The 26,256-nt window shown below is 56.1% G+C and overlaps 1 protein-coding gene across 3 annotated transcripts in view; it reads left to right on the forward strand.

Annotated features, from left to right (window-relative positions):
* Window positions 1-26,256, forward strand: part of TRAPPC9 (trafficking protein particle complex 9) — a 509,775-nt gene that overhangs the window by 380,253 nt on the left and 103,266 nt on the right. For all 3 annotated transcript variants that reach the window (XM_032873479.1, XM_032873478.1, XM_032873477.1), the window contains 2 exons: window positions 6,667-6,820; window positions 24,204-24,294. In XM_032873479.1, coding sequence (XP_032729370.1) covers window positions 6,667-6,820; window positions 24,204-24,294 — 245 coding nt within the window. The remainder of the gene's footprint in view (window positions 1-6,666; window positions 6,821-24,203; window positions 24,295-26,256) is intronic.

Raw genomic sequence — 26,256 nt, forward strand, 5'->3', positions numbered from 1 at the left:
CATGGCCCCCCCAGCCCCAGCTTTGGTTACAAGCTGAGTGGACCCCCCAGTCTGGCCCTTGAGCCCTGTGGCCACACAGACCACAGTGGTGGCCGGTGGGTCAGGCCCCTGTTGGCACGTGGACACTGTTCATTTCTAATTGCCCGTCAGGTGTGTCCCCAGCGTCCTGGAGGGTGGGGATGCGTCTCTGGTTGCCTCCTGTCCCCGCCTGCTTCCGACCCTAGGCTCTCCACGCCTGGTGCTGGTGAGGAGATCCCCTCCTCCCGTTTGCCATCTTTGTGGCCTCAGGCAAGTTATTTGGTTTTGTTACATACAGATTTAGTCCCTCTCGGGGCTGCTGCGAACACGGAGCTGATGGCCCCCAGGCGGCCTGTGCTTGGCGCGCTCCCTGGTGATGCCCTGATTGGATTGTGCTGGGCTTTGATTTTTAGAATCCGCAGTGTCTTTTTTCTTCACTTAAAAATAATAAAGAAAGCGGGTGCCCGGGTGGCTTGGTCTGTTGAGTATCTGACTCTCGGTTTTGGCTCAGGTGGTAATCTTAGGGTCGTGGGATCGAGCCCCAGGCCAGGCCCGTGCTCGGTGAGGAATCTGCTGGAGATCATCTCCCTCTCTCCTCTCTCCCTCTGCCCCGCCCCCGTCTCTAAAATAAATAAATACATCTTTAAAAAAATAATACTAATGATAAGGAAGGGTTTTTCTTTATTGTAATTGATCTCTGTGGCTTAAGGGGAAAATGATCTTCTTTGGGGTTAATCCAGATGTCAGGGCTCCTGCCATTTCTGCTTCGAGCCCCTCCTCCATCAGGATGGGTGTCTCCTCAGGGTTGACTGTCCTTTCGCTTGGGTTGTACTTCGTTAGAAGACCCAAGAGGCCGGTCTCGTCAAGCAGACGCCCATGAGATACAGCACCTGAATTTAGAATCCTGGTGCTATAACGATCAATTATCTCCTAGTGAAAGTTCATTTTAATTATATGTGGCTAGCACTCCTAAACTCGAGTCTCTGATTTGTATTTAAATGTCATCGTCATGACTTTCCTGGTGAGGTTATCTGCTGCTCAGAGACTGAATCACATGATATTTTAAAAACCACCACTTTCATATAGACTTCAGAAACCACAGCACCTTGCTCCACTGTAAACTCTTGACGATGACGGTCACATTTGGCCGTAAAATTAAATGTGGGAAATTGGCATTTAGTCGTGGTATTAATTTTCTTGAACTCTGGCCCATCGAGCATGATCGGAAAGGAACTGCGGTGGGGACCGTCTGTCAGGGGCTGCGCACCAGGACGCCTCCCGGAGACTCACTCGTGCATTTGAATCAAGAGCCTCTGCGGGTCCACGAGCGGCCCGAGGTGATTTCTGTGTCTGTGAGCACCTTGGACATGGGGCTAACCCCCATGACAACAGCCGCCGCTTATACTGGGCTGCTGGTGTCGCGGCACTGGGCTGACCGTTTTGCGTCTGCTGTCTTATTTGATCCACACACAACCTTCACAAGAGGGGTTTAGCCCGTCTGAGGTGAGGAGCTTGGGCTGCCGGGTTCTGCATGCCGGGAGGGACCCGGTGACAGGTACCACTATTCCGGGAGGAGCTGTGCTGGGAAGGTCTGTGCTGCGGGGCCAGCCTTGGGCGGGGCTGACGTTTGGGTGCTGTTGCAGGAGATCTGAAGGAGGCTGTCCGGGCACATGTGTGTGCGGCCTGGGCTTCTCCCCCGATCCGGGATTCAAGCCTGGTCCCTGCGACTAATCCAGATGACCCCTGGCAAAGTAGCAGCACACTTACACACATGCTCAGACTTCTCAGGGGGACCACTGAGCCAGCGGGTGTTCCCCTACTTTAGAGAACCAGGTTGGCTTTAAAGAAGGCCAGGGGTGTGGGGGAGACACTAAGACGACCAAGAACACCCTCGAGGGGAGCTGGCGGCCTAGCCCTGGAGCTCGCCCCCGCGCCAGCCAGTGGCTGTGACGAGAGCCAGGTTCTTCGACCCTCTGCCCATCTACTGGGGACCCATTGCCTCCTGGCGTCCCTTGTGGATGTCTTCCCGCTCTGAGACCGCGGTGGACGGGGAGACCAGAGACCGGATTCTTGGCCCAGGTCAGCCACTAACCACCAATCATTCACTCTGCCCACCAGCATGCCTTCACTCGATGGCAAATACAGGTCATGCCCTTCTGGACGGCGCGGACGGATCTGGGGGGATCGTGCTAAATGAAGCAAGCCAGACAGAGAGGGACGAACACCACATGATTCCATTTACACGCGGAACCTAGACACACACAGAAACGAGCAAACGAGGAAACAAACACTCACAGGCACGGAGGACAAACCAGTGGTCACCAGAGGCCGCGGTGGGGGACGGTGGCGGCGGGGGACGGCGGCCGTGGGGGACGGCGGCAGCGGGGGACGGCGGCCGTGGGGGACGGCGGCGGCGGGGGACGGCGGCCGTGGGGGACGGCGGCGGTGGGGGATGGGGATGACGGGGTGCCGACCTCCAGCTCCAGGAGAGTAAGTCACGGGGACAAGCAGCAGAGCACAGAGAACACGGTAACACGGTAGGTCCCTCACTGTGGTGAGCGCTCAGGGTGCGTATGGAAGGGTTGAGTCACTGTGTTGAACCTCTGAAACTCATATGCCAGTTACACTTCGATTAAAAATAAAAAAGTAAAAACGAGTAGAAACAAACAAGAACAGCAGAGGCGTCCCAAACACAAGGTCTCGTGTGAAGGGCGATTTCCGTGCCGGCCCCAGTCCCCGGTGAGGGCCGTCACTGCCGCGCGCTGAGCTCCTGTGGCCGCGTGGAGGGCACGTGTGCTCCCCGGGGGTCCTCGTCCCGCCTGCTCTCTCCTCCCTTTATCATTTCTGAACGTTGTGTTTTCCGATTTTTCTGTGATTTGCCCACGGATCAGTCTTGGTTTTGAATTACTCTTGGGACACCTGTGGGGGGTTGCCCAGATACCCTCCAATGTGTGCGGCCTCACCTCATGTACCAGAGGTGACATGAGCGTGAGCCCGAGCAAGGAGGGCCGTGCCGGGAAGCTGTCCTCCACGTGCGTGTGGCCAGTCCCGCGGCTCCCGTGCCTCCTTATGGCTTGGTGTTCCCTTGTCGTTTGGAAGAAGGCTTGCGCACTAAGAATATGGACGTGACGTCGTCTGCGGTGTGAAGCCACCCCTGCCCACGAGCGGGTGGTGGCCCACGTGCCCGGATGAGAACTCGTGAGCCTGCGGCCGCCCTTTCCAAAATTGCAGACCGCACTCCAGGCTGTGCACCCATGGGAGCGGAGTGGGGTGTGCCTCACGTTGGTGCCCCCATGCACACCCCCACAGTTGTTCCCGTCCCCAGTCTGGTGGCTTCCTGACAAAAGCAAACCCCTCAAGCCGTGATGGCTGAAGCCCGTTGCGTGGCTGGACTCAGACCGGGGCAGCTCCGAGGCACCAGGGCGAAGGGTCCCTCTGCTGCTTCATGGAACACAGCGACTTTCAGCAGGCAGAGAGCTCACGCGTCCAGACTCAGCTCCAGGAAAACAGGTTACCGGCCACACGTTGCCCTGGAAGGGAGGATGGAGGAGGGTGGTGACGCCTAGGGGCTGTGCTCCGAGACCACGTGGAGAGGTCAAGGCCAGCGGTGTTTATGGTGGTTTATAGGGAAGCAATCCTTGGCTTCGGACATGGCATTCTGGCTCTGGGATTTTGAGCTGGGTGACCCTAGTGAGTTAGCTTCTTGGTCCCCCAGCGTTCTCGTCTGTGGGAAAGGAGGGATACCGCCCTCGGGATGCTCGCTGGCCTTGCCTGTCACAGGCGGTGGGGGTGGGGGCTCTTGTAGATTCAGGGAGCGCTGGTGTGTAGATGAGGCAGCAGGCTTCGCCGTCCCTGGCACTGTGTCCCATGCCAGCTCTGCACACAGCACGACCAAAAGCCGACTCCCCGTTGGGTGCTCTGCACGCCAGCCGGAGGAAGCTGAAAGCGGAGCAGTAGCACTGAGTCTGGGCGACGGCCTCGATGCGGGCGGCCGGCTCCTGGCGTGGGACAGCGGCTGATGAGGAAGGAGATCACGTTCCTCCTCCAGCTGCGATCCCTCGGGCGAATGTCCGTGCACAGCGCTTAGCCTGGGGCTCGGCGCGGGGCAGGTATCTGTGAATTTCCACCTCCTTCCGCCGTCCGTGTTACAGCACAGCCAGCTTATGCTCTCATCCAGGGTGGAGGGAGGTGATGCGGTTTGGTGCTTCCTTCTCCAGAAATTGTTCAAAAAGTCGTCCAGAGAAGCACCCACATCTAACCGCACTGGCACAGCGTTGGGCGTATGTCCCGCCCCGGAGGATGTGGGGTGCTGGCCGGGCGCTGCCCCTCTGTGTTCAGCGGCGAGAGCCTGGGATCCAGAATGTTGCCAAACACATTTCAAAGGTGAAAGTTATTAGTTGCTTTTGGGTTACGCGGGGGTGAATGGAAATTGGCCTTTTTTAGTGAAAGCTAGGAAATATCCTGACCTTTTGCTTGAAGAGAACACTCGTTTGCCTCGGTCTGCTTTCGAGGTGGGGGCCTGGGGAGAGCCCTTGCTGAGCGGGAAATTAGGGGTGCTCTTGCTGCATGGGTAGACACCTCACGAGGAAAGAAAAGTACGTACGAAAGAGCTAATAAGCTTCCAGAAAAATGTTCGGTCTCCGGAGCAATTCAGGCCTGCCAATTCCAGCATCAGCGAGGCAGCGTTTTGCTTCTTCCTAGTGAAGACCGAAACTCCGTCCTGGCCAGGATTGCAGGGGCGCGGCGTGAGGGGCACCATCTCGCTGCCCGTGTGCCTCAGGGGGATCCTGTCTGAGAATGAGCTCAGCGCTCTCAGCCTTGACCTTTTCTGCCCTCTGGATCCAGTCTCCGCTTCGAGACGGGCTCCACACGCTGCATAAATGCAGACCGGAAATTGAAGCGCGAAGATGTTTAGGATTTTTTCAACAGTAATTTTTTTAAAAATTGGGAGATCTCTGAGTCTGAAAGCAGGGCGATCGTTGGGTAAGCGATGGTATGGCCGCATGAGGGGATGTCCTGCAGACTGGTTTGTGGTAATTTGGAAGTGTTCATAGTGCACTGAAAGTGAAATGGTGCAGAGGGCACCTGGGGGCTCAGCCAGTGAGGCAACCGACTGTTGACTTCTGGCTCAAGTCGTGATCTCTGTCCTAGGATCAGGCTCCTAATCAGGCTCCCCGCTCAGCGGAGCGTCTGCTGATCTCCCTCTCCCTCTGCCCCTGCCCTGCGCTCTCTCTGTCTCTCTGTCTCTCTCTCAAATAAATCTGGAAAAAAGCAGGTATAATGTAGTCTATGTATATATTTATGTGCGTGCATGTGAGTAAGACAAGATGTGTAATAACTTGTACACATAGAGTCATTCGAACTGCACTGATGTACAAATACATAGGAGAAAGACTAGCATGAAGGTATTACAGTTAGGGAATAGGCTCGAGTCCTTTTTTCTTTTTTATGCTCTTTGCTATTTTCCTTCCTTTTTTGGTAAGCCTGTCTACTTCCACCGTCAGAAAGGAGTCCGTGTAGCTTTCAGACGGAGTTCTGGCTCCGAAAGCCCCCACGTTCTCTGCTGACACACGAGTCTCTCGTTCCCTGGGGCAGCTGAGCTCCGGACACCTCCTGGCTGAAGACTGTGTATTTAAGGCAGCTGGGTAGCTTCTTCCAAGCTGCCGGGTGGGGAGTGGAGGCAGGCTGCAGAGCGCCTGGGCCCGGAGCGGAGCAAGGGCAAGGTACAAGGTCAGGCAGCTGCGAGGGGGAGAGGTGAGCATTGGCCCGGCGTGGCAGGAAGTCTTGGTTTTCGCCCTGTTTGTTTGGGGAGTAGTTGGCCACGGCGTGTAGGCATGACCCAGGCCTGGAGACCATGGCATGGCCTTGCAGACCTCTGCCCTTGGGGACCTAAATTCCAGTAGACCCCATAGACCCTGAAGCCCACAAGTAAGTGTTTTTACAGCTCCTGATAAATGTCACTGCAGAGATTAATGGTGTCATGGAGGTGGGGCGAGGGGGTGCCCCGAACACCTTCCTCAAGCTCCAGCCTTGAGAACGGGGCTTCAGGAGGAGAAGGTCCCAGCCTGGGGAGCAGTGAGCACCAAGGCTGAGGCAGGAAGAACCCAGTGTGTTCGAGAAACTGCCAGAAGGTAGAGAGGGCTGGACACACCAGCAAGTGGGGAGGCTTTGGAGAGGACATGGTAGTGGAGCAGAAACCTGGTGGGGAGGGTGTCACAACAGAGGGTCCCGGGTGCGGGGGCAGATGGGAATGGGCACGGCTGGTGGGGTGCGACTGAGAGACGAGGGGCTGCTGCTGAGGCGGCTCTTGGGGTCCCCAGCCTTAAATGATTCCCGTCCCCTCTAAGTACCCAAACCGCATCCTGCCTGCCTCACCCTGGTCCAGAAATGATGTTTTCTCCAGGGGAGTGTGAGTCTCCTCTGAGGTTAGGGTCTCTGACCGTGTCCCCAGGTCTAGGCTGTGCATTGAATCACCTCTGGGGCCGGTGCTGCTCTGGGAGTTGCCAGGCCCTTTCCTTGGAACGAACCCATTCTGAACTACTGACAACGATGAATCCTACGGTCTCCGGCAGGCCTGTGCTCACGCTCCAACAGCCGGCAGCCGACCCTGCCTGCTCACTCACTCTCTGCTGTCCCCCCTTCTCTTAGAATGGCCATTCAAGTGGACAAGTTCAACTTTGAGAGTTTCCCAGAATCCCCTGGTGAGAAGGGACAGCTTGCAAATCCGAAGCCACTGGAGGAAGAGAGGCAGGAAGCCCGTGGCCTGGAGATCGACAGCAAGCTGGACGTCCACTGGAGAATCATATCCTTTTCATGGCGGCCACCTTGGCACGTGGTGCCCCCTGCTTGGGGCTTGTGCTCCCCAAGAATTACCCCAGGGGGCTTCACCACCGGGTGCTCAGCACGCAGAGCTCAGAAAGGGCATGCCAAGTAGACGTGGACCATGGGTGTCCTTCCTTAGCCCCTTCCCTGTCCCAGGCCCCCACCGAGAAGGTGTGGATTCAGGGTGAGGGAGGGCCGCCTCCCTGAAATGTCGTGGGTCATGTGTTTCTTGCCAGCATCGATTGTGTTAGCGACACGTTCTCACGCTGGCCTCCCAATGCTGGGCTTGGGAAGTGTCACAGAGTGACAACTCGACACAGGACGGATGCAGTTGTCTGGGTGGCTGGGGGGCGTGGCACAGGTCCCGAGGCACAAGAGCAGCCCCACGTGACCTGCCGTCATGCCGGGGTCCGGGGTGCACTCGCGTTTGTGCTCAGCCGTCCCGGAGAACATCTGCTTTGGGGCAGTGTTCCTCAAGGCACCCGAGAGGCCAAGGGGGAGGGAGGAGGCCCCCACGAGGCTTCCTGGCCTCGCTGGGCGTGGCTATGCAGGCTGGGGGTTCGCTGCACCTCAGGGGCCGGGCCGAGCATCATGTCGAGTCTGTGAGGTTCAGGGGAGGAAGCGGCGGGCACAGGGCAATCAGGAAGGCTTCACAGAAGGGGTGACGTTAGAGGGGCTTCTCCAGGGTGGGCGATGTCCTAGAGGTCTGGGGTGTTAGAGGATGGTTTGCACAAACGTCCCCGGGGAAGAGGCCACTCCCATGTGCCTGCCTCAGTCTCCTTGTTCGTGCCTGGATCCTGTGCTCTGTAGTGTCAGGTCGTCCTAGACCATCTCCCGGGATTCTGGAAAGGTCCTCAGTCTGCGGCTGGTGGTTTCCAGGAGTTGAGGCACGTTCCTTTGTGTACACTTCAGAAAATCTGGGGCTGGTGGACCTGCGTCCCCAAGTTGCGGGGACAAAATAAGCACTTCCCATGTCACATTGGAGGACTGGGGAACCAGACATTGAAAACCGAGTGCCTGGGGCCTCCGTACCACAGCGGCCCATCACGGAGTTCAGGTGTTTGCCTTCGTCCAATGGGATGTGAAAAGGAGGGGTGACTGGAGCCTCCCTCTCTCACTCCCCCCAACCAGTGCCTACTGTCGTCCCGTGGAATGACAGAGTAACAGAGCCCCAGAGGCAGTGGTGTTCGCCCTACACACCAGCCCTGCTGGCTCCTATATTCCTCCTGCCTCCGACTGGTGCTCTCGCTCCCCTGGGGAGAGGTGAGCTGAGTCCCCGTGAGCCCAGCCAGGAAGTGGTAGGGCTGACTGCCCAGTGGTGTTGAGGGCAAAGCCCTGTTCCCAGCCCTGCTGTCAGGGAGGGTCGGGGGACAGCAGAAGGCCATGGCTCTCCTGTCCTGGTGTCTGTGGTCACGATGCTGAAGCTCAGGTTGCTGGAGAGGTTCTGCAAACTCTGAGATGCCCGCTCCCGGGCCTCAGGGCCTTTGCTTCACGTCGGGAGCTCAGTGCAGAGCCAGGAGGCCTGGCTGTGGATGAGTCCACCTCAGCCTCCTGGAGGCAGAGGCAGTGTGTTTGGCAGGACCAGCAGGAAGGCATCATCCTTTTGAGTCGTCTCACTGTGGGTCCAGATAGGAGCAGGAAGCCTCGAAATGGGGGGTTTGCACCCCTGCCTCCCTGGTGCCAGGGCTACAGCGGCACCTGCTAAAGACACGCCTGCCACTCTGTGGTGCCACCACTGGGCGGGCCCAGGTTGTTCACCACGGCGGAGGGCTCTGCCGCCCTGTCTCAGGGGTGACAACCGCCCGCCCAGGTCAGCCTTAGGATGCGGGGTGCGGGCACATAACGGAAGCCCTGGGCTGGGATGTGCTCCGTCTGATGGGGTGGTGCTGACCCTCAAAATATTTGTGTTCTCTGAAAACAAGCCAGAGACGTTTTGGGGTTTCTCTTCTTTCAGCTCTGCCTCCTTCAGGAGGTCGGCATCCCCGTTTTCTGTGTTGGCTTAATAACTTAAACAGCAACTATGTACGTGTGCAGACACATCTGTCTCTTGGATGTGGCGATTGGAAGTTTGGGGAGACTGTCCCTATAGGCAGATCCGATTAGAGAGGAAGAGTATTAGGGATCTCTCTCTCATCTGGCAGTGACATCTGGCGTGGGTGCATAGCAGACTTTTGCTATTGCAAACCTGGATCCAAGCAGATGGAAAGACCAAAGACCGAATTGGCTAATAATTCTATTATGCATTTTAGTAATGTTTTCTCAATATTTAGACTTTATACAAAAATTTGAGCCTAATTTGACACTCATCTACAGTAATAAAAACAGTCCGTATGTAGCGCGAGAGGCTGCCTAGACCCGTTGGTGGGAATCGTGGCTCTTGCGGCAGATGCGGACACGCCTGTCTCCACTGTGTCCGCCGTGACCGGACGAGCAGCCAGGGGAGGCCAGGAACTCCAGCCCCACTGTTCACCCGTTGGGGAGCTGGACGTTCATTTACGCTCGTGTGCTGGGTCCCGGAGATGCCCCCAGTCCGAGGGAGGAGCAGACACGGAAATGGGGACTTACAGCACACCCCGGAAGGGCTGAGGCAGGAGCCTTCCCGAGGGAGGGCTGGCACGGTCCAGAGGCTGAGAGCAGCAGCGACTTATGTCATTCCCCGTGACTGGTAACAGAGCACGCAGACCAGAGGGGCAGTGGGATCCAGGGGCCTCCCTTCCCCCACCCCTCCATCCTTCCTCTCATCTCCCTCTTTCCCTCCCTGCCAGCCTCAAAAATCTGTATGAAACTCTCTCTCCTGTGTAACTCCTCCTTATCGCCAGTCTGAGCCTGGTCATTTTTAAAGGGACTTCTCCTCTTTGGCAAGAGGAACCGGCTGGTACGTAGCGTCTGTGCGGTCTCCTGGGGGTGGGGGTCTGGGCCTGCACAGGCGCCATCAGGCCCACGAGCCAGGCTCATGTGACCAACACTGATGCTGTCTGGGTGAACACACGCTTGCATCCCGCTGCTCGGCGCGGTCTCCTTCCCGCCGCCTTCCCTGCCAGCTTCCATGGTTGGGTAGTCTTTGCTGAACTTGGGAAGCCTTGATAGAGCGGACTTTGTGGTCAGCAGGTAATAGCCATCCACATATAAAGGCAGGAAGCACCCACGTTCGGCTTTAGGATTGGACCAAGGACGCTGCACGGTTGGGGCCTGAGCCCGGGACCGAAGGCCCAGCTCTGCTGCTTCCGGCATCCCCGTGGGGAGGCTGTGGCCCGAGGGACACATGTCCCCGTCTATTCAGTCAAGGTGAGATTACCCGCTCAGGTTTGCTGTAGGGTTAGGTCTCACCATCTCTTCTCTTTTGATCTCAACCAGGATAATCGCGTTTTTCTGACCCCAAACTAGCAAAACTCACAGTGCTCTGGTTTGAGAACTAAGTGCGTTTTGGAAGTGAACTGACTCACTGGAGGTAACAGCCAGGATCCCAAAACTCGCGTCCTTTTCCTACTGCCTGCTTGAAGTGAGGTCCTGCGGCTCCTGTGTAAGCCCAGCACCCAACCCCAGAGGGTGTCTGCAAGGAGCACCCCCTTTCCCGCCAGCAGAACCAGAGCTGCTCCCGTGACCTGGCCTTGGATGGGCTTGTCCCGCACAGGAGGCAGTGGGCCAGGCCTCAGCCGCGCCCCCACTTCCACCTCTGATCAGACCTGTCGCCGGGGTTTGGGACTGTAGTTCTGAGAAAACCTCAGCGTAGCTGGTTCTGGGGTGGTTGGAGATTGGCCAGATCTGTTTCCACTTTCCATTCATAGTTCAGGAGAGGTGGGCCCACCAGGGCCTGACCAAGTCTTCCTCATGCTTGACGGCCGAGCTCACGTGCCCTCTTTCCCGGGGCTCGCTCTGTCGTTGGCCTGTACTGCTCTCGTCTCGCCCAGCCGGAGCCGCCACTCCCCTCGGACTCCTACATCACTCAGTGCCTAGCTCTTTTTGTTACCGTCTTTACCGAGTACAGGAAGTTTCATTTTGTTCCCAGGCTCACTGCGCCCTCGCCGGGCTCTGCCGTTCCTGGGTCTGTGCGGTATCCTGTTCCTTTAGCAGCTACTTCCCGCTCACCGGCGCTGTGCTGGGCTTGTGCTAGGCACCGGGGACTTCTGCAATGGGCAGAATGGGGTATGGGCCCTGCCCCGCTGGCGCGTGCTCCTTTCCTGACCTCTGTGCTGCGTGTAGTCGCCAGCATGTAGGTATTAAAATCATTTGGTAAAATAAAAAAGTTTAAAAAAAAAATAAAGCCATTTGGTGAATGTATGGCTTGCGTCTCTTTGATGGCGCAGACGGAAAGGTTCCCGGCTCAGCTGCACTATGCCGAGGGCTGTGGTGGACATGTGAAGGGAGTTTTAATGGGCAAGATTAGTCTTATTGGAAGCCGGGCTCCGCTTCCAGAGGGCAGCCGTGCACAGACGATCTGTGCTGGAAACAGATGGAGGATGAGCACGGAGCAAGCTCGGTGTCATGTCCCGCTCTCGTTTTCCTTGTTTCTGTTGCAAATCTCCCTCCAGGAGCATCTCAGGGGTTGGCAGGATACTTGCTGACATATCAGAATCCATCCCCGTGTAGGTTTCATGGAAAATTGCTGGGCACACAGTTCAGCTGATCCCCATAAAAGCCAGTGACCCGGACCATCTGGACAGCGTTTCTGCCAGGTGGTCTGATAAGCATGTGTCTCCTGGGTTCTGTCTGGAGACCCTTTGGAACCATCTGGTTGCTTCGGGGGCCAGGTAGAGACTCAAGGAGCCCAGCCGTAGCCTGGGTTTTAGATGCCAGAGGACTGCCGGCCCAGAGCGGGAGCTGGAATATCTTTGTAGCACGCAGAGGTCACTTACATGCAGGTAGCCGGCACGTGGAGGGACACGGAGCAGGACAGCTGCTCTGAGCGCAGGGCCCTGCGTCTGGACCAGGCTGTGCATTACCGAGCAGTGTCTGGCCTTGCCAACACCAGTCGACCTTGTGAACCTGGGAGGCTTCACGGGCTCTGACATTTGTGTTGGGTTTTGCTGGAGTTTCACAAGCATATGCCTGCAAGACCGTCAGCCCAGTGTCCTCAGTTTGGTTGGTCCTGACAGGACAGTCGGCCTGGGACACGGCCACGCCTGGCTTCTCAGTTTTCCAGACCATATTCTTCGCAGTAAGGAGAATGTGCCTCCGGCCGACCCCGCCTCCCTTTTAAGGCAGGGCGGGAGATTAAACTGTGGGCAGGGGCCTGCCCCAGGTCACCCTTGACCCTTCCTAGCTGGCTTGTCGTTTATTTTCTGAGATGCCTAATGGAGCCATGGCTTCCCATCCCCTGAGAAAACAAACAAATGAATTTCTTACAACAAGATCCCTCTAAAACACAGTACAGTAGGCTTTTCCAGTAGCCATGTCAGGAGAAAGGGTTTAATCTAAATGAATTTCATGCAAACACCTCCTGTCGTCAGTATGGCAGATTTCTGGATCACCTTAAGCAAAATTCAGGGTTCATTTGTGTCTGCCTCGAGGGAGTTCAGTTTCTCCAGCTGCTGCCAGTCCCTCGACTCCGAGGCCTCTGAGTTCCCGGTGGAGCAGTGCTCCCGGCCAGAGAGGAGCACAGTGCCTGACCTCTGGCTTCTGATCCCGTACCGTTGCCCCAGCTCCTAGGCCCGTGGACCCAGACTTGAGGGCTGTCTCCCCCAAATCCAGACATGGTGGCCAAGCATACCTTAGAATCCCTCTGAGAGGAGTCAGGGTTTGGCACACAGCATCGATTTCAGAGTTGGCTTGGGGAGTCGGGAAGGGCTTCCCGAGCCGGCGGAGATATTAACGTGAGTGTGTGGTCTGCGTGTGTGTGCACATGTGAGTGCAGTGCATGTGCACGCGTGTGTGGTATAGTGTGCGTGTAAACTTCACACTGTCTGCACCCACGTGCAGATCGATATGCACCGTGTGTCATTAGGTGCGTGTCCCGTTGGAACACCTGTGTCCTTGCGGTTTGACAGTTACTGTGTGCCTGTGTCTAACAGACTCACGGAGCGACCGCTCACACCTGTCGGGCATGTGCTAAGGGCTATACTGTTCTGAGTGATTTATCTGGATGGGCTCGCTTAATTTTCATGAGAGCCCTAGGAAGTGGTTTTAGGCACATTCCACAGATGGGGAAACCGAGACCGCGTGAGATTCTCCTGCTCTCGTCCCAGGTCACCAGCCAGTGAGGCACGGAGCTGGGATTTGCGCCCAGCTGCCTGGCTTCAGGTTGTGGCTCGTGGCTCTTGGCTCCGTGCTGGGCATCCGGTCTCTGCCAAGGCCTCTGTGTACCCCCGTTTTGCAGAGAAAGCCGAATGAGGTTGCAGCATCCCTCGGATCCCCTGCTGGTCAGTGCTGCCCCCGCCCTGGGTTCTCCCCACGTTGCCAGCCCTACCCTCAGCCCGGCAGGGCGGGCGGAGCTGAACTATTGCAGACTGTCCCTGGGGAGCTCACTGGGCCATGTGGCATTTCCTGTCCAGTTGGGTCTCTGACCGCAGGGAGCTGAGCCGAGGTATAGGCCACCCCTGCTGGGGGGAGAACAACTCACATCAGCATTCCCAAAGTTCGCGGTGCAGGTTGGAAAACAGTCATGGGAAAGAGGCTCATTAATCATGTAAAGCAGCCTTTCCATTAGTGTAATTTCTATTTATGGCAATCTGCTAATTTATTTGAGCTGAAGTGGGGCTGGGCTAAGTCCCTGCACCTGTCGTTTCTTCAGGTCTGGCACGTGGGTGCAGACAGTCCATCTTCCTCGGGGGACGCCCGAGGTGCAGGCTGCCCCTTCCGGCTCCCGCACCTGGAAGCCAGCTTGGAAGTGACTGTCGGCTGCTCCCTGGTGATGGGCTTCCAGATTTGCTCTTTAGGCTGCGGGTAAACTAGGAGTTCAGGTCGAGGGGCGGGGCTGGGAGGACTCGGGTCCCTGGGCTCAGCAGGGTCTGGCTGAGCCCTGGGCAGCCGGATCATCCAGGGAGAGTTGGTTGAGCAATCATTTTTTTTTTCCCCCTAAAATAGAAGACGAGTTCATGATAAAGTTCAGTTCCATGAATAAAGACAAGGTCTCAGAAACTGCTCAGTGTTTTCAAATCGCAGTACGGCACCAGATACTTCAGTGCTAACGGTCTAGGTGAAGATGAGCGGGAAGGTGCATTATTAGCTTTCTGCATTTTCCTTGCATCTAGCTGTTTTTCAGAGATCTGGAATTAAGCATCCAGGGTTCTCAAGACACGCGGAAGATTAACTGTGTATCATGAGAATGCTGTAAATCAAAAGGCTGTGTACAAATACTAAGTTTCCTTAACAATGATGAATGACCCGCAATCCTATGTAAGGCTCACATAACAGACTGGGCTCCTGAAGAGCAGGAAGGCTCTCATCTAGGCCTTTCATGCCTAGCCCCTACCTCAGTGCACAGAGTGGGTGCTGACAGATACTTGCTGTGAGTCACTAGAATGGGGAGGTGCATGGGGACAGAGGCAGGCTGCAGGGACAGCATAGACACACTACAGGGTGCAGCCGTCACAGCCAGGGAAGAAGGAAGGGGTGACTTCTGGGCTGGTGCTGGGTCAGAGGGGACATCCCCAGTAAGGTGAGATTGAGGCTCCAGTCAACAGAATGGCTGAGAAGGTTCCAGGTTGGGGAGAACACAGGAGTAAGGGCACTGGGGCAGGACATCACCCACCTGTCATAAGAAGAACCCGTAGTTCAACATGGCTGGTACACATTCTTGGGTGCAGGGTGTGCAAAGGAAGAGGTCAATAAGCAGAGGAAATCACGGGCACTTGTATGAGGTTCTGGGGAGTTCTTGGGTTTTATCCCGAGAGCTGCGCCCAGCCACTGCAGGATTCTGGGCAGGGAGCTGTGTCCTCACACTCTGGTGGGGCTCCTCCCCCCTCACTCCCTGGGGGCCTGCTGTCACCGTGATGGATTTGTGTCTGGTTGTGGGATTGCGCTGCTTTTTGGGAATTCAGCACGAGAGTCTGCAGAGCTGTGCGGGGTAGTGCAGGGCTGTCTCTGCCATCTCTTTCTGTCTCTTGGTGAGGCCCTTACAGGGTGTTGAATTGAAATGGAGGCTCACTGCCAGGATTGGGGTTCCTTTTGGGCTCTAGGTATTTGACACCCATTTCTGCTCTCAAGGGTTACAGTGGAAAAGCAGAGTAATGGTGCCGCTCTGAGCCTTGTCTGTGGCAAAGGAATATAGCACAAGGTCTCTCCAAGCGAGGGGGTTACCTGTTGTGTTTGGTTGTGCATCTTCTGTAAGCATGGGCCTCCGGTAGTAGGTGCTCAATAAATGTCCACTCCCTCAAGCTTGTGTGGGCAGTGACTTGTCAACAAATTGTGGCCCTTATGGGTTATAACTTAAAGCTCCTTCTGCATTATTCCTGGATAAACTCACTCCCTCAGTTGGCTTTTTCTGCCTCCCAGCTCCATAGATCTGGAGTTAGGGGCTTGGAGGTAGGAAACCTGGTCTTTGCCCCCAGGGTGCTCACTGTGGCTGTGTTGGGGAGTCACTTATGACAATAGATCTTTGCAGCTCATAACCAGTGCTATGTGGGAATTAGGAGGGAGCCCAGGGCTGAGGGACGGCCTGCTGGGTGTTGGGTTGGTGTCATATTGGCTAGACGGGGGCTATGCTTGCCACGCAGGAAGCATCGTCTTCCTGCCTCGCAACTTTCCGGGAGAGGACCTCACTTACATATGCCAGGTCCTGCTGGAGCTGAATACCATTATCTTAGCTGTAGGCCACACCAGTGCCATGTATGGGCTCAAGCCAAAATTGCCGAACACATCTGTGTCCCCGCTGCCCTTAGGTCCTACCTCAGAACTTCATGGTCACCTCACACAAGGAAGAATGAGCCTTTTGGTGTCCAAGAGACTTTTGGCCTCAGTGAAGTGCCTTCTGAGGTACCTGTTCTGAGTCTGTTCCTTTAAAGGCATCTTAAAGGTGAGGTCCTGACCCAGTCTGTCTGCTGGGTTAACACTGTGGCGTTAAGAGGCATCTCCCTGGAAACGTGTGGCACGTATGGAGAAAGTCTGGCAGGGAATGAGCAGTGCACTTGGAGTTGAAGAACCGAATGTGAACCTTACACTCCCCCTTCTTGGCTGTGTGACTTTGGAAAAGTTTCTTACCATCCCTAAAGAGGTTTTATTGACCTGACATTGTTATAAGGGCTGTATGAGATGATCTCTAGGTAACTGACACATAACACATGCTCAGGAAAAACACATGCGCAGCAGACATTTATTGAGCACCTGCTGTGTGCCAGGCACCGTACTGGTGATCAGGGACATCACTCTCCTGTGGCTCACCGCCACAAGCAGTCCTCTGAATTCAGCTAAGCAGTTGGGAAGGCATGGCTGCCTGCTCTTTGACCTTGCTGGTTTGGGGAGGGGAGGGCAGAAGAGGTTCATACTGAGCAAGATCCAGTCCCAGACCCTGGGCCTCATGGCTCACCACCTCCAAGGATTTGTGACCCGTAGGAGGAGTGCACAAAGGGCAGTGACTTCAGGGAACTCAATTGTGTCTTTGAGGCAGAAGTAGCAAGCATGGAGGGCACCAAACATGGAATTTGCTATTGCTTCCTGGGGAGTTAGACGCTACCTGTGGAAGGCCCCAGAAGCAGAATGAGAGTTGTGCTAACCTGAGCTGGGAGCTTGTGTTCTCTTTTGGCTCAGGCACATGCGTTATTCATGATTACCTGTGGATGTGGCCTAGGACACCTGCAAAGCCTGGGTGCACACCAGCAGAGTTTCCACAGTCCTCTTGCAGAGTTACCAGCCCTGCCCTTGTAAGGGAAAGGAGCAGAATCTCAGGATAGTGACTCTCACTGACTACTCGGAGATGTGACTGCTGTGTCCTGGGTGACAGGAAAGGGCTTTAAAGGGAGAGAGCCTTTTCAGCACCACGGACAGTCCCCACCACTTGTCTGCCCTGCTCCACACCCAGGTTTCCTGAGAATGGACACAGTGTTTAGAGCAACTGTCAGAAAGTGGGGTGCAGAACATGGGCTCTAGGGTCAGTCTGCTTGAACCTGCCACTTCATAGCTCTGTCGGCTTTCTTACTCTCACCTTGCGCCTGAGTTAAGAAAAAAAAAAAAAAACTTTGAACAGAACTAGCAGTCCCTGCCTTATACCCGTCAGGTGCTAAAGTCTTAATTTAAAGATAATATGAAATTGAAAAGATACATATTATACACTTAACAAAGAGCCTCTCTCATAGGAGGCACTTTGGAAATGTTCTAATAGAAGCAGTGGGATTATGGTCCCCATCACCATTTATTGATCTCTTGCCCGGACGCCAGGATCTGTGTAGTTAAGAAACAGCAGCGGCTGCCACCTCGGCCTTTGTTGTGGGACGTTTGCGGTCTTGCCTGTAATAGTGAGCGAGAAAGGCAGCTACATGACTGACTGGTTGGCTGGCTTTGCATTTGTGTGTCCAGGCTCAGACACCAGGCTGTTTTTTGGTGGCTTATGGGGCTGAAAGGGAGGGGTGGTGCCTGCAGGTAATTAGCTTTATTAGCTCAGCTGTATAATTTTATGGCTCACATCCGAAAGCAAATTAATACAGAAATATGCTACTGGAATGGTTTCCAAAGCCCCAGTGCCATTTGGCAACTTTGTAATTACTCACACGCTAACTTGCCGCTCTAACTAATCATCGCAAAGTTCCTCATCCTGGCCACGTTCATTAGGCGCTATTTCTATTTTGCAAGCACCATGGTGCGATCTGCTTTGAAAGTCTGGCATATTTTTTTTTCGTAAGAGGCAGTAATATGCCATATTCTGAGGTCTTCATTTTACACCCCTGGAAAGACTCAGGAAAGAAAGAAACATGAAAATGTGCATATTAAGCCCAAATCTGCCAGCCACCTGTGTGCTGAGCTCTTCCTTCTGGGTGGGATGAGGCATGTTGACTTTTCTCAGCCCCGACCTCGGAGCTCCGTCATCATGCCCACACTGTATCAGGTCTGCAACTGCTTCCAGTAGAACTGCACTGTTTATTTTTTCTAAAATTTTTATTTTAAATATGTAAAATATGCACATGGTTCAAATTTTTTTTTTTAAAAAGAGTGTTCCCTTCTTTCCTGTCCTCCCCAAATGCCCATTTTTCTTCATCCCTTCCACGTATTTCAGAATTTCTCTCAGAAACTCTAAGTAACATAAAGACTTTTTTTGCTTGTTTTTACACAAAAGTATGTGCTGTTTCGCATCATGGTGTTTTCACCGAACTGTACGCCTCGGAAAACTTTGCATACTCATAACTAACTTTCTTCCTTTCCAGTAGTGGAGTGTGGTCTTGTGCCTGTATTCCCGTGGCTTTGCCATTATGGGAGGTTTCGAGCTTCGGAACTTGTGCTGATCTGGTCACAGTATCATTGAGCACGTCATCTTTCCCTTCTGGAGCCGTGCTGTGGGGAAGCACTAGCATGCCAGAGTTGGGGGGAGCTGTGGGAGGATCCCCACTCCATCCTCCCAGCTTCGGGTCCTCTGTCTACGTGGCACAACTGTTGCCTCCCACCAGGTGAAGGGAGCACGGACAGTGCTTGCCACAGAGCCTGCCCAACAGGAGTGTCCCCGACATTTGTACCCTTCGTGTCCCCCTCTCTAGGACCCAGTTGTGTGTCTTTTAGTCTGAGACTTGGAATTCACCTGGGAGCATTTCCTGTACTGGGAATTGGTCACCACTCTGCCAGTGAATTTCTGTGTGCCTGTGAGTCATGTGGCCCATCAGATCCTAGATGAAACCCAAACCGAAGAAAGGAAAGCTGCCTCCTTTTGCTGGCACCGCATACGCAATCCCACTTCCCTCCAGCTCTTTGATGCCAATGAATCACAGAGAGCTTTGCCAGGACCCGGCTATGAGCTAAGGAAGGGGGCTTGGTACCTTTTTTTTTTTTTTTTGAAAGAGAAAGTGCCTCTTCACATGGTGGCCACAAAGGGATAGAAGGGAAACACAACTGCTTGTCTCCACTGCCCAGCCAGTCCCTGGGCTCTAGGCCTTCATCAGACTCCCTAGGGGGTGTGTTTTCCCAGCAGGGGGTTCCCTCTGGGTGTTGCTGGGGCCATGTCAGAAGGGGGATGCTGGCCTGAGTGGGTGGTGGGCTGAGGGCTTGGGACTGACTCAGCACAGGTAGTGGCTCCCAGGAAGGGCACCACTTCTCCCAGTCACAGTGTCTGTGCTCTCACTGGGGCTGGCAGTGGCCCATTCCTGGGTCACTCCCCTCAGGAGGGAGAAGATCCCTTCCTTACCCTGCTCCCCGTGGATCTTGTTGGCTCAGGGACTGGAAGAGTGGAGTCCCAGCCTGGGATTGACAGGAGATATCCTCTCTCAGAGACTCACCCCAAGTGAGAGGCTTCTGAGTCCTCCTGGAACGGATGCCGCCTGTGTTCCCCCGCAGTGGTGAGTTGTGCTGCTGCAGCTGATCGAGCAACAAGGATGAAAGCCGACCAGCCTCACGGTGGCCGCAGCAGGCTTGCAGTGCTGAGCGATGGCCACAGAGGAGTCCACAGAACTGGACCCGTGTTGCCTGGGAGTGTGTCTGCAACCAGGTGGGCTCATGTTGGCCAAGAACCACAGCCACACTCCCTGGTAGTACCCTGTGCTGCTGGGCAATGGGTCAGGTCTCGTGGCCATTGGTCACTCGCAGCAGGCAACCCACCAACCTTTCTGAGACTCTGTCCTCACGTGTTGGACAGTAATAGCCACACGTGCCTGGCCCTGTGGGCTCCAGAAGCTGTCCCTTGGTGATGCTGGACTCATCCCATCAGAGGGTCCTACTCTCCTCGCTTTAGCAGCGAGTGTGCTGGGCCACCCGTACCCGTGGAGGTCCGTCTCTGACAAACAGCACCCATTTCCACACGCCCGCCGTCATGCAAATACGCACACAGGCTTTCATTCGTGAAGTGATTTCAGCACTTAGCAAGCCGCCCCTGGGTCCCGGGCATTGTGTAGGATGCTGGCGCTTGAAAGATGAGGAAAGGTGCTCCGGAGGCAGTCAGGGAGATGGACATCGAGGCACCAACAGCTGTAATCCTTGGAGCAGAGCCACGAAGAGCCCTCTTGAGATGTTGTGTGTGCATGTGTGTGTGGGGTGTTCCACGTAGGGGCACGGGCGCGTGGTCCAAAAGCCAGGGTAGGAGTCCACCATGCAGAAGGGGAAGGAGGTTCGGGTGCAGTGAGGTGCCTGTTCCTCCTGGGGTGGGTCTCTGCGCACGAATGTGTGTGGGACACTGCGGTCCCCTCTCCCTCCAGGAAAGCCGTGCGCTCTTCCCTGAGGAGTTTCTCTCCCTGCCCTGCTCCTCACCTTGAGAAGCCACTTAATATGGAGTGTCGTATGTTAAAATTAGGATATTCAGATCTGTGGGTGGAAAGGAAGAAAAACATTCAGTCATTAGCCATGGAAATTAAACACTGTACAGTGCTGTGTTCATAAAAGACAGAGACCTTCCCAGCCAATAAATTCTTAATATGAAGCAATTCCTCTTGAGAAAATTAAATTTCTGGAAACCGAGGGTAGGTTGCCATTTACTCGGGAGAGTGGCTGTTTGCACAGGTAATGTTACCTGGGTGCTGGGGTTGAGAAAGCCCATTGTCTTCAGCTGCTGTGAACACAGGTGGCCCGGCTGGCGGGCTGAGCCCCTGTTCCTCCCAGGGAGCCAGGCAGCCAATCACAGGTAGCTGCGGGTGTCTCTGAACCCCACTGTGGGCCCCAATGTCCGGTTCTGGGGAGAATCACCTTCTAGGAGTTCAGAGTCATATTGAAGACAAGATCTCCCCCATTGTCTAAAAGTAGAGCCAATAGGCGCAGGCAGCTTCGGGTCCCCCTCCCCACCCACCCAGGCACCCGGCTCAACCTGTGAGTCCGATCAGGGCCGAGTGGGCAGGAGCGGGCAGGAGCGGGCAGGAAGATGTGGGCAGAGACTTGACCAGAATTAGTCTCCGCGTGAGGCCTGGGTCTGCCTTTACACGCCTCCTCCCTCCCCGTGTCAGCCCGTCACTGGCTGTGTCAGTCCCCGGCTCCCAGCAGTGGGGGCGGGTCGCGAGGCCTGGGTGCCTGCCCGGTCCTGCCCGTGACGTGGGGCGTGCCTGTAGGGGTGACTGCCCCTGTCCCAACCTGGGTTGGACAGGGCCGTGCAAGCACCCCTGGGGTCCAGCACATCCCGGACGCCGGTTCCTACGGTGCAGGTTCCGCATGAGGAACACCGGATTCGGTTTGTCAAGGTGATGGAGCTGAGGGGCTCCGTCTCCCCAAGGGGCCGCAGCTGCCACTGGGAGGACGGAAACTGGCAGGTCCCTCCCCCGCCGGTTACTACGCTCTACCCCCCGTGCCGAGGAGTGGGCACCCCTCACTGAGCTGTGGTGATGCACCCGGGTGATGGGGTGTCTGTGGGTTTGGGCGGGAAAGCTGCCCCATGGCCCCTCTAGGGGGGCAAGGCCAGTGGAACCTTGGGGTCAGCTGTGGGTGCTGTGGCTCCCTTGTTCTGCGGCCTCGGGTTCCCCAGAGTAGAGGAACAAGCGCCTACGCTGCCTTCACCGTCCTCCTTTCGTGTCCATGAGCGAGTGGACGGCAGGGTCCTCGGAGAAGTGGGAGCCCGCGGCCGCAGTGTCCAGTGAGTGACATCTCAGGGTCATGTCTTCAGGGCTCCTCCGCGCTGCGGTGTGGGCCGGCATTTCCTTCCTTTCGATGCTGAGTAAAACTCCATTGTGTGTCTAGATGGCTTGTTGCTTGTCTGTCCCTGTGACCTCGGACACTCGGGTTCCTTCCACTTTTTGGCTCCTGTGACACATGTCACCACACACACACGCTGCAAGTATCTGTTTGAGTCCTTGCTGTCACTTGTTTTGGGCGCGCCCCCATCCAGGACGGGATTGCCGGAGGCCAGCATTGTCTGTTCACGGGCCTGTCTTCCCCCAAGCCTGTGAGCTTCTTGAGTCTCGGATCAGTTCTCGCCGGGATCCCCAGACACGTAGGGCCTTACACTCAGGGTCCGCGCCAGCAGCTCCTCATTGACCCAGTGAATGAAGGAGGTAAACACATGCCTCCTAATGCCCTGGTGGTCCCAGGACCGCACGTGATCATTGCAGGGGCCGTGCAGAGTCTCTAGCAATCCTGCTCTCACTCTGGCACCTGTAGACTGCGTAGCGGGATGGCGAAGATTGCATTTGGGAATTCTCAGGGAGCGAATTACCCCGGAAGCCCTTTGGTAAGTTGCTTGTGGTGGGGGTAGGATCTCCGAAGGAGCCTGAGGTGCCAGCAGGGGCGGCTGAGTCCCTGAGACGAGGGGAATGAGAGTAGGAGAGTGGGGCAAGCACTCACAATAGGGGCCCTTTGCGCTGTGCTTCCGGTGGCCAGGACTGCTGGTACGTTTATTCTCGGGACAGTCCTGTGACGTTCGTGTGAAGTTCGTGTTGCTCTGGAGCTCGTGGACGTTAACAGATGGTGGACCAGGCCCAGAGAATGTAGGCAGACTGCCCGGCGCTCCTCAGCGGCCATGCCCGGACCCAGAGCTCCACAGAGAGCATCTGGACCCCGCTGTTCTAGCGACAGGGGCAGCCGCCCTTAGCTCGGGGCTGCAGGGCTGCCGCGTGGTCCCCGGTCCATCGGAGAGCTCAGTGTGGCCAGAATGAGCCTGCTCCCCCTTCTGCCCCACTGCTGTCAGGTTGGTGTGGACTAGAGCAAGCAGCGCGAGTGCCCGGGAGCTTGGGGTGGAGGAAGCCCCCAGCATCTGCAGGGGCCACCAGCAAGAGGCAGGCCCTGGGCTCGGGGGAAAGAAGATTCCGGGTCCCAGCATCTGAGCTGCGTGTTGAGGGCCATGGGCTCCGGAGGGGATGGAAGCGGGACTCCTCTACCGCTTGTCCAGGATGTTTATCCCTCCCGAGTTTGTTTATGCATCACACAGAGTGCACCGAGCAGCTCTGTGAAGCAGGCGCTGGTGCGGGCCCCAGGCCAGGGCTGGGCCCTCGTGCAGACGTCAGGCTGGCGGCCAGGCTGAGCACTGGAGGAGGGGGACACCTGGGGGCCTTCGGGGCAGGGACGGGGCTCAGGGAAGGCTGGACAGCCAAAGAATGAACAGAGATGGGAGGGAACAGGGCAGGGAAAAGCATTCCGAGGCAGAGAGCACAGATGTGGGCGGTTCAGAGTCCAGAGAGAGCACACGACGTTTGGGAGGATTGAGAGAATCCAAAAGAGCCAAGAAGGACTTTGGGGTGCAGAGCAGGGCAGGGATTCTAGCAGGTCACTGTGCTCTGCGGCTGGCCCTGCCCTTGCTAGCTTGCCTGGATGTTTGGGGGCCGTGTCCACACTCCACAGAGCCCCCCCGTGATCCTGTACCCCCACCCCCCATGCTGGAGAGACTAGGGGCTCTCGTCCCCCTTCCCCTGGGGCCCTGTGCCCCCAGCCTTAGCCCTGAGCTACTCTGCCTGCACGGCTTCATCCCCACGTAGCTGTCCTCGGGCTTGGTGAGTGCGGGCCCCCATTCCCGGCTGTCATCCTCACCAGGAGGAGGCCCCTCGGGTTCAAGTTCGTGTGTGAGCCGTTCAGTGTCCTTCTCGTGTCTCCATCCCTGTCTGGTTCAGACATGCCATGTGCTTGTTGAATGCAGTTAACTTGCTAAAGGCAGAAACAAGCAGGTTTCCTCCTCACTTCCCTAATCAGGGAAGAATGTCAGGGACTAAATTCTTCCCTTTTGATGACAACTTAAATTCTGTGGCTTTAATTTATGTAGGGAAAGGGAAAGAGGCTTGCAGATCTGTTTCTGAGAGCCACATTGACTGTTTAATATTAGTGCCCAGGAGACATCTGTTTTCTGCATTTCTAAACCCAGTTTCTTCATCCGCTGATACTTGCTAAGAGACTGTGACTTCCTCCATTATGAACCCGCCTAAGTGAGCCATTCGTAATAATATGTGTAATTACATCAAGATGTGTAACACGACAGACGTGAAGCCAGCACGGAGCCAACACATGTCCAGAAATGTATTTGGTTACATGGAACAATGAGCCGTATTTTATTAAGGAAAAGCCAACTTCCATTTCCTGTATTTCCCCCTGCCTCCCCCCGCCCAAGAACTCCTGTTGGATTAAAATTATCCCAACGGCTTCCCCTTCTTTATGCGGCAGTGACAGTAGCTGGGTTTACCTGGTTGGGGTTGAGGGAGGGGGGCGCCGGGCATGTTCACGTGCCTGTTTTCCATGTCCAGCTCAGGTCTCAGTGGTGGGTTAGACTTCATTTGAGAGGAGGGGTCGTAGACCTGTTGTAGGAGGTTTGCTGTCTGGGCATCTGTAGAAGCTTCCAGAAGACCTCCCCCTGCCCCCGGGGCTCAGCAGGAGCCGGGTTTTCCTTGACCAGCCCTCACCCCTCTCTCAAGCGCACAGGGGAGGCGAGCGTGGAAGGCCTCCTGAACCAGCTGGTCCTGGAGCACCTGCAGCTGGCCCCGTTGCAGTGGGGTGAGTATGCGCCCGTCGCCTTGGGCTGGGCACGCGCCTTCTCCCGCGGGTGGCTGGGGCGGCGGGGGTGGCCGGGATGGCTGGAGTGGCTGGGGCGGCTGGCTAGCCATGGCAGGTCCGCGTCTGCCCTGAGCACGGCCCTTCAGGCGCACCCCGTCAGCAGCCTCAGATGCACACGTGGCGATGGGCGCCGAGACGCCCTCACCTTCCAGCCGCTGCAGAGTCTGACATGGCCCACGGCGGCCCGTGCCCTGGTCCCCGTGGTGTGCCTTCTGCCTGTGTGTCTGGACCTGGAGTGGGTGGTGGGGCGGAAGCCCAGGGGGTGGCCTCCTCGCTGGAGGAGCTCCGACAGCCTCTCACGGGGTTGGCACAGAGGAGCACGTGCTTGGTAAGCGCCTGACCTCGGTCCTCAGCCAGGAGCGCTCCCTGCAGCGAGCGGCCAGACCCGTGCAGCCCAGTGTCTGCTGCCCGTCGCACGGCAGCATGGGCCCTGCTCTGCGCCTTCCTGAGCTGCGGAACTACCTCGTTGAGCAACAAAGCAAGCCTGCGGTCGTTGAAGGGAGAGGCTGTGTTACTTTCTGGAAGTCATTTCAGTATCTCCTCTGCTTTGGGTCCCATGCCGGCAGTCAGCTGTGTTTTACCCCAGGTATCGCTGTAAATCAGTGTCAAGTCTTTCCTCTGGTTACTTAGTGTTCCTCTCCCTTCTGTGTGTGACAAACATGGGGGAACCGTCCCAGGGCCATGGGCCCTTCTGCAGGCCTTCCCCTGCTTTCTGTCAGTTTGTGGGACCCCCTTGCCGCACGGGAGACCCCACTCCCCGCCGGTCTCCCTGCTCCTTCGCATGAAGGCCGGCAGGAGTCCCGTGAGTGGCCAACGCGGCAGCACCGAGGGGACCACACTTGGGCGGAAGGAAGGGGGGCCGTCTCTGTGGTCAGTGTTTGCGCCTCTGGGGGCTTCTCTGGGCTCCCAGACACTTGCCTGGGTTGGGACGTCCTAGCTCTCAGTTACAGCCAGCTAGGTCCCCCAGATGTGGACAGCCCGGCAGGGTCAGACGCCCAGATCCTCCCGCCATCATGGCTGGCACAGGTCCAAGTCCTGTGCAACAAAATGAAATAAACAGTGTGTTCCTGCATTCTGTCGCTCAGAAGAACTTCCCTGAGGCCCAGACAGTCAGGCGGCAGCCACCCCCTGGGGTGGGCCCGGGAGGGTCCAGACTCCCTGCAGAGCCCAGCGGGAGGCCCTGCATTTGCACTGGAGTCTTTATGGGCGTTTAGCTCTTCTGTTTGTTAACAGCGTTTGGGTCTGCTGTCCTACATGCGTCGTGGGCAGGTTGGTATATTGGTTGATGACACAGGGATTAGTAACATTTTCCTGGAGGGGGTGTGTGGCTTTAAAAAAAAATAATCCTAGGATCTGCGAGGCATTTGTGCCCAGAGGCCTTACTGGGAGGACATGAGCTGCCTTGTGTCGTCACTTTTGATGCCCCTGCACGCTGTGCCTGTCCTTCTCCAGAGGAGGACGCCGTAGCCCAGCTGGGTCCGGGGTTCTGTCCAGCACCTGCTCCACCGGGAGGTGACCCGTCCAGGTTCAACGGCAGATGCCCTCACACTGGAATCTTGACCTTTCGACCAGGTCACTTGATCAAAGTAATATATTCTCGCCATGGAAAATCAGAAAAGGTGGAGAGAGAACAATCACCTTTTTCCCACCCCCCAAGAGAACCTCTATTTCACCGAATTTTTGTGTATTTCTAAGCCTTTTTGCTGCCCTCAGAATTTAAATTTTGTTCATGGAGATGTTCCTGCCAGGCTTGTATTTGGCACCTTTTCTCCCCCTTACTTGACAAAACACAAGGATTCCTCATGTTGCGGGCATGTCCTGTGCGTGCTGTTAGAGGCCGTGCAATAGTTTCATCCGGCGGGTGCAAGGCAGCGAAGCCCTTGTGCTGCACTCGGAGGTCTT

The sequence above is a fragment of the Lontra canadensis genome, unplaced genomic scaffold (genome assembly GCF_010015895.1).
Source record: "Lontra canadensis isolate GAN:19392208 unplaced genomic scaffold, GSC_riverotter_1.0 scaffold49, whole genome shotgun sequence".
NCBI lineage: Eukaryota > Metazoa > Chordata > Mammalia > Carnivora > Mustelidae > Lontra > Lontra canadensis.